The sequence below is a fragment of the Temnothorax longispinosus genome, chromosome 2, assembly GCF_030848805.1.
Source record: "Temnothorax longispinosus isolate EJ_2023e chromosome 2, Tlon_JGU_v1, whole genome shotgun sequence".
Taxonomy (NCBI): Eukaryota; Metazoa; Arthropoda; class Insecta; order Hymenoptera; family Formicidae; genus Temnothorax; species Temnothorax longispinosus.
Window position 1 is genome coordinate 10314937 of NC_092359.1, and position 8410 is coordinate 10323346.

At 42.2% G+C, this 8410-nt stretch overlaps 1 protein-coding gene across 1 annotated transcript in view; it reads right to left on the bottom strand.

Annotated features, from left to right (window-relative positions):
• The window catches only part of Bib (big brain), a 31547-nt gene extending 25157 nt beyond the window's left edge, over nucleotides 1-6390 (bottom strand). The window contains exons 1-2 of the mRNA XM_071770306.1: nucleotides 5524-6390; nucleotides 3433-3559 (exon numbers count right to left, since the gene is read on the bottom strand). Of these exons, the coding sequence (XP_071626407.1) occupies nucleotides 3433-3559; nucleotides 5524-5833 (437 nt within the window). The 5' untranslated portion in view covers nucleotides 5834-6390. The remainder of the gene's footprint in view (nucleotides 1-3432; nucleotides 3560-5523) is intronic.
• Between the last annotated feature and the right edge of the window lie 2020 nt (nucleotides 6391-8410).

Below are 8410 nucleotides of genomic sequence, written 5' to 3' on the forward strand. Positions count from 1 at the left end.
ATGTCCTTACAGGCTACTTGCCTCTGCGAGGAGTGAACTCGTTAATATTAATGACGCCTGCAGCTGATGCATGCTACCGAGCCAATAAATCCGATATGTATCAATTCAGTAAGAAAGGTGTATCTTAAAAAAAAAAGAAGAAGGAGTACATATAAAACAGATACGCCGAGACGAATACAACTACATTATTTATTTTTAAAGATGTGATTTTCGACACTGATGCATTACCATACGGCAGTATCAAAATATCGAAATGTCACATAAAAAATAATTGACTAGTGAGTTAAAGATAAATATGTATATCTATAGAATTCTTATATATAATATTATAATAATAAAAACGGTTAACACAATGTCATTAATCTAATGCAGCTTGACCTGAATTTTGACTATAGCTTTAAAGTTGTTGAAGTAAGAAAGTCGGATATTTCATCTGTAGGTTCTGCCAAGTACCCCAAAACCCGGCGCCCCCCCCCCCCCCCGAGGCACGGACACGCGACACGAAGATAAAGCCAAATTTGGCGAAGTACTTCGCTCGGCGGCGAAGAAAGGAGCCGAGAAGCGGTTAGGCGGAGAGGCGAAGAACGGACAATGATCTCCGCAACGCAACGGCGGGAACATCTGCTTTGGCAGTGGCGGCGCCGCGCCGCGCCGCTCTCCGAACGTTCCGAACGAACGGCGTGTCCTCCTTCACGGGCCGATCTGCCCGATCCCCGATGCCGTGAAACTTGTCCCACCTCGGTGTATGCATGCATAGGTATTCATTATCCTCGTCCTCTCCTCGCCCGGCGGTGCCGGCTCGCCGCCTCGCGCGTTCCTTTTTCCGCGCGATCTTTTTTGGTCCATGGGGAAACATCTGCGGCAGCTGCGAGGCGGTGGACCGCCGCTCCTCGTACGAGGCAGGTGCTCACCTTCCGAGGTTCTCCCTCGCCTGCCAATTACGCGTGCCTCTTTCTGCCTCTCCCACTCCTCTCACTCCGCTTCTCTCCGTCTTTCGCCCCTACGAGCCGCTGATGCCGCTCTCTTTCCGCCCGCCGTCGTCCTCTGCCCTGCCTCCTCGGTTTTTCTCTCACCTTCTCTCGTTACCGTCCTCCTGCACGCTCCCGTTTTTATCCCGCCCCCTCTCCACCCCTATCTCCCGGCTGCGATCTCCCTCATCTTGTTGCCCTCGTGCCAACTTCTTACATTCCTTCGTGCATTTTAGCGCACTCTACTTTTCCTTCTTAATTATTCAACTCCAGAGAAGTTGTCAAATAAACGTATCCTCCATAACTTTCGATGAAATTACATTTTCGACGACATTTGATAACTGTTCATTACGGGACAACGATACTCCCTCTTTCCACGCGTCTCCTCAACGCTCTCTCTCCCTTCTCTCTCTCCATCCTTAAATTCCCTTATTTTGCACGTTTCTCGTAGCAACTTGTTGCATTCCTTTGAGCGATTTTCACGCGCCCTCATCTTCCTTAGTTAATTATAAAAGAGGAAAGAGAGACATTCATCTCTTTTCAAGCGAGACTTCTCTCGCTCTCTGTATATTACAGTGATATCACACGTTTTCCTATTCTTTAAACGTGCTCTCTCTCTCTCTCTCTCTCTTCTCTCTCTCTCTCTCTCTCTCTCTCTCTCTCTCTCTCTCTCTCTCTCTCTCTCTCTCTCTCTCTCTCTCTCTCTCTCTCTCTCTCTCTCTTCTCTCTCTCTCTCTCTCTCTCTCTCTCTCTCTCAGCAAATTAAACGAGCATTAAATGTAGCGCAATTATTTCAGGCATTCCTTGCATCGTCCGCCCTTCTCCGTCGTCGCCTTCATTCTCTCATCTTATTCGTCGCTCTCGCTTCACACTCCCTGCGCTCGAATCTTTCGGCTTTCTCAGCTGCCGCCGCTTCGAGAGGACGATCTACTCGCACTCCCCCGAATAACGTGCTACTTCTTGGTCCAGCGCACGGCTTTACACACACGCATGACGCACGCACGCACACCGCTTTGAAGCCCTCTTATTTTTTTCTCGCCCTTCGGGATGGAAGATGGAACTGATGGAAGCCGTCTGCCCACGGGCGAGATCGAAGCACGTGCACCGACTTGCATATATCGAAGAGGCTATTTGAGAATCGCTCGAAGGTGTTCGTGCTTTCGTACATCATAACATTTCTGAGGTGAATTGGGATATTCATGCCTCGAAACGAAGTCCGTAATGGACCGTATTTTTGCTACGCTCCGTATTCACGATGTGTCGGCATGTTAAGCTTGTGTAAGAGGTGCATTATCATATATGAAACCGTTATAGATATACCTGACGAACGTTGTTTACATCATGCGATACGAAATGGTCTATATTGGAAGAATTTTTCTACGGTTGCGGTCGCGAGATAAGCGTGGAATTCTTTGTAGCCTGCGAGGATCGGAATTTCGGATCCTTTGTGGTTGAATTCCTGGTATTTTTATCGTATTCTCTCATTTTACGCATCTCTTTCGCATAACGACAAAACCCGTTTTGTTATTTCTAAACGATACGAAAAATTTCGCTTAGAATTGCTAAAGAAAGGCATTCACGACAGCGTTAAAATTACCGAGGAAAAAATGTGCCTTAATTGCTCGCGCCGTTACGCGTGGTCGACGTGAAACAGAAATCACGATAGCGGATATTATTTAGGTTCCTCCTGAAACTCGCTCAGGCCACCGGCCGCCGTACGAACACTTGGAAGAAAACTCGGCCCAGCTTTGGATGGGCCACATGCCTTCCTGATTCTCCTATCTAGCAGCTGTCCTCACAGAGCAGTGTATCTCATTCCGGTCTTAACACTGCCGAGAGCCAAGGGCTCACGCCACTTTACACGTCGGATAACGCCGACTTTGTTGCTGTTTTATTCGTTATTCTTGTACTATACTCATTGAAAATTGCTGCTGGTCTACTAATTATGCTCGCGATCGATATTAGAATTTAAGGGCGCAAGTAGATTAACTTTAATTTCAGTTTGACTTACTGTTTATAATTTTCTAGTTTTAAGAATTAGAAAAAGATAAAAAGTAAGTTAAAACGAGATTAAAGTTAATCTGTCTTATAGTAGAAATAGAAATTAGAAATTTATATTAAAATTGAGAAGATTAAGTCTGAGTTCACTTTTACGTTCTTAGAAAAAAGAAGATTACGCAACCATTGCAATTTGCAATAATCTTGCGATTTTCCTAAGAAATAAAGATACCGTGCACAGATGCCTTCTGCACGACGTGTCGTAATAATTAATATTTTTTCTGCGTTCTCGGTAATTATTTCATTAATTATTCTAATTGTAAGTGAGAGCGGAGTGATGATTGTCTTGTGGGGGAGTATCTTCGAGTTTTTCAACTTATTCAACGATTGTCGATTCGGCTAATCTTGCGTAACCGACTGAATTATTTTCTAACGAAGTATGCTGATTCTCAAAGACGAAACTTACCCATAAAGCATCGCCGCCCCAGCTATGCCGCCACCGCATTGTGCCGCGATGTACAGCACCGCGCGAAGTGGGGAAATCCGTCTGCACAAAGCAAACGATACCGAGACCGCCGGATTCACGTGTCCACCTGCGTGCAAAAGGTTTTCCATATAAAGAGGAGGAAAAGAATCAAAGAAGACATACGGGGAGATTGCGCGATTCTATCCTCGACTTGTACCTTACCCGTTTGATCGACGCTTCTTCCCAGTGACTTTCATCCCTGTTCATTTTTTTTACGACTAAAAATTGTTACGTTAATAAATCCAAGGAGAAATAATTGGCCGAGCGACACCGAGTTATAAAATTGACGAGCTCAATTACGTGCGACGGCCTGGCTGAAGATCGGAGCGGACAGGAATAATGCGCTCAGTTCGCTCGCAAGGCAAAAATTAAAATATTACCGTTAGATCGACATGTTTCAAGCAAAGATTTTTTAATTTTAATTATCTTGTTCTATATGTGGATTATAGAATTGGACATTTTTAATTGCAAACGATCGCTCAACGAGTCGCAGCAGAAATAAAGCTTTCGCGCACCGTCCGCTCCGTTTATTCGTGCAGGGGCGATAGCCAGTCGGGGAGCAAACGCGATCAAGTTTCCGGTATGTAGTACGAGGACCGAGAGTTTATTACACGCATCGTATGTCGCGTATTGTGCGTGCCGTCGGTACGTACTCCGAGAGTGCCCACATACGTTCACGACAGACACGCACAACGCGGTAATGTTACGTCGCGCCGCGCCGGCGTAATCGGTTAACGAGCCAATCGAGAGAAATCGCGAGGGCCGTAGCTCGTGAACGATACGAACGTACAAGAAGGAACAGAATCATTGACGCAACGAGCAGTTCGCGACCCTTTGCGTAATTAGCCTCTGAACGCATTGTAGGAGATGCGCGCATTGCGTGCACAAAAACCGCGCGGACGCAACGTAAAACGCGTGTAAATCAAACAGACTATTACACGCGAATACGTTTTTGTGAAAAAATTCATTGTTATTGGAATGCAAGAACTGAATAGAACTATACACACAGATGGAACCATAGACCTAGGATAACTAAACGCTCTCTAGCATTTTTTCTCTTTCATTTTATATAAAATATAAATTAAAAAATATATATTGTCATATATAAAATAAAAGAAGTATTAGATAGACATGTAAAAAGAAGAGCACTTTAACGTATTGTGCTTCTTTCTAAACTCATAAATCCGTACCTTAGAGGTAAAGGATCGTATCTCCAGTTTTTGTCAAAATGGAGTTAATATATATTTCAATATAATAGAAGTTTAAATTGTATAATAGTAAAGCATCTTATGTCTATTATTACTAGTTCTTAAGATACAATATTTATAAAAAATTGTATTTAAAATTTTTATAGTGTCTAATTTTTAAACTAGATACAACGTTATTGGTAGATATACTATTAAATATGTCAGTTAAATTACTTTATTAAAAACTTGATAAATCAAGGCGCTCTACTTTTTATTTTATATCCCAAAAATATATCATTTCCCCATTTAAACCTTATTTTCTCTAAATTTATAATGATGAAGAAACGATCCTCTAAGATACAAAAATAGAAACAGACCAAAAAATTAAACTAAGTTAAAATTAACTAATTTTAAAATTGATTATTGCAAAATTGAGAATTGTCCTAGTCGAAACTTTCAAGATTTCAAACATTGAAATTTTTATGTACTAGATACATAAAGAGGAACCCCTTGTTACTTTCTAATAAATTGCTTATATTCCGTCCAACGAGAGATCATGGTTGATGATCAAACATAAATAACGATAGAGCACAGAGTCGCAACAAGGTGTTCGCGTTAAATTATTTTTATTTTTAATAGTGTTGGACAATATCTATTAAAAATAAAAATAATTTAACGCGAACACCTTGTTGCGGCTCTGTGCCCTATCGTTATTTATGTTTAGTCAACCATGATCTCTCGTTGGACGGAGTATAGTTTTTCGAAACTTGGCGATAAATGTATGGGTACATTGCCCCCTACTTTTTTATCATCTTCCGTGAAATTGACGCGATAACACCCTTACCGCTGATGTGGCCGAAGATGAGGGAGATCGCGGCGATGGCGAAGCCGGAAGCTACAGCGGTGGCTAGCGCGGAGAGGCCGCTTCCGGATACGGAGGAGGCGGCGGCCGCGCCGGCCACCACGAGGCTGAAGAAGAAAGTGGCCAGACATTCGACGGCCACCGCTCGCCACAGCTCCAAACTGCGAGCCTCGATGGACATGGGCGCCTTTCTTTCCCTCTCGTCGGCATTGTTCTCCCGGAGGGCCGACAGCCTCGACAGGATAGTGACGATGTGCGCGTCCATCTCGCGCGTCAACGTCTCGTTCGCCATTCTCGGGTTTTTCTTTGTCTTCGCAATCACCAGATGAAGAAACGACACACGACGAAGGGGATGACTCTCAAAACATGTTCCTCCCCGACCGATATGATTGTCACGTGCACTCTTTAACGTTAATGAGAAAACTGCGCGTTCTCCACCACTCTTTAATTTACCACTCTTGGATCTCCGGACGATCCAAGGAACCGATCGTTTTTTTTTTTTCACGTCCCTCGGTATCGTGGCGGATTCCCGGCGATTCTCTCGAGTGGAACGAACCCGGGGGGGATCGTGAGCGCGGCCAGTCGAGCTCCGAAGGTGGACGCACTCGATGTTGCCGCACCGGCAACGCGCTCGCGAGTGACAGGCCGACGTAGGACGTAGTTGGCGAACAAGTGGGCCCTGCGGAGTGCGGAGTGCGAGTGGTGTGCGCGTTCACCACCACCGCACCACCCCCTCTCTTCAACCGTTATTCCCTACGTGTCGGTGCATCTGTAGAGCTGCATTCGGCCGCCTCCATCACCATCGCCGACATCGCACCACTGACACTGACGCCGCACGGACACTCCTAACTTTAATTCTTTGATCTTTTTTCAAACGCCGAGTACGTTGACTTCATCAGTCTTGCTTCTTTTAAAGTAAAGTATAAGTTACATCAATTTTTCAAATAATCAAGTAGTCTTTTTTAGCTATAGAAAGCACAGGTTAGTTATTTATAAGAAATTTATCGGAAAAGAAAGGCACCGAAAATTATAATTTTATTTTCTTTTTTTTTTTATTATTATTTTATCTATGCTTATATTATTAATCATTTTTTCTTAGTAAATGCTTTATAAAGATCTTTTAAATCTCTTTCTTTACCTATACTTCTAAATCTTCTTTTCAAAATGTCGCAATAATTTAAATAATTTTTTTAGAATAATGTATATATTATTAATCAAAATAGAATTGGACTGCAGCTGCTTCTATTTTCAATAATGTTAATCCGAAAGAATTTATTCGCTAACAAATGTTTCCTATTTGATATAAATCGATGAATCATGCACGTTCTTAATATTGTAGCTCGCCGTTTTTACGCTTTAAACCGAGAAATTTCTTTATCTACAGTACAGTACGTACCTTTTCCTTATCGTATTGCCTTTGAGAAAGGATAAGTCATGAGAGGCACCGAATGACGTGGATGAGATGAAAAGTTAGTTGAAGTCGATAAGATAAGTCTTAGTTGTAACTTTCGTAGTCAAAGTTTGGCAATCGAATTATACGTGAAACATATTTGTTCTAATGTAAAGTACGTGTATCACTGGCGGATATTGTAGAATAATAGACGCATATTTTTATTAGGATTATTAGAGTTTACATCCTTCATATGTATTAATAAAATTTTTGTACCCCGATATATATATATATATATATATATATATCTCTTTCTTTCTTTCTCTCTCTCTCTCTCTCTCTCTCTCTCTCTCTCTCTCTCTTTCTCTCTCTCTTTCTCGCAGAAAAAATAGCGATCTGAAAGTTATCCGCTATATTTTTTAGATCTTGATTTAAAATACAAATTAATTAGTTAATGGTTATTAATTACTAGTCAATTAATTATTGAATGGCAAATGCAAATCGTGCGCTTTAACATTGTTATCGTAAAGCGCTGCCGCGATGCGGGTACATCGGTCTTCTCATGATAACTGTTAAGCGCGAGCGCTAATTCTTATCTTCCTCGTAAATCGCGACGTGTTCGGTATCTATAAAATGATGAATGGCGAGCAAAAGAAAGCGGACGGAGCGCGTTGTAATGAGAGCTATTAGGAATAGCATCACGCGTATTACCTTTAGTTAAGGTACTTAAGCTTAAACGCGCGCAACATTAGCCGTGCGCCCGTATTTACGGGCGCGCATCAACGTCGAGTCGCATTTGCGATGATTAAAATAAGCCAAGTAAATAAAACGTGCGTCGTGCGCGCATGTGCTTGGCAGTGTGGTGGGTCTTATTCCCACGAGTTCAAAGAGCATCCGTAATGTCCACGTTTCCACAAAAGGGATGTACGCGCGACGAGGCATGAACGGCGAGTATAATAGCGTACATTTAAATCAACTTCGCGGACGAATGTCGGATGTGGACGGTCACTTTGAGGATTCGCGTTATGTACGAACACGTATTCTCACGTCGATTTCTCGTCGATACACGATACACGATCGCGCAGGTCGACGATGATTCGCTTGATAAAAAGATAAACTCCGATGCACCGATGTCCGTGTCCGTGCTAAAGATTAAGTACGGTAAACTGGTTTATGTAAGTTCCAATATTGCGATATAAAAATGCAAATTCTCGCGGGACTACATCAATGTGATGATAATAAAGAGGATACCACGAGCGAGATGGTTTGATATAGAAAAGCTATCCGATTTGTCAATTTCAAGCGACATATGTGTAACATTGACTTTAATCACTCGAGTTATTCTCAAACTGTGAGAAACTACTTTTTTAAATTAATTTTGTCTGCTTTACGTTATAAGCAACAATCATAAATAATCTCATTAAAGTAGTTACATTTTCCATAGTGCTTTATAATTAAAAAAATAATATTTAAATGATA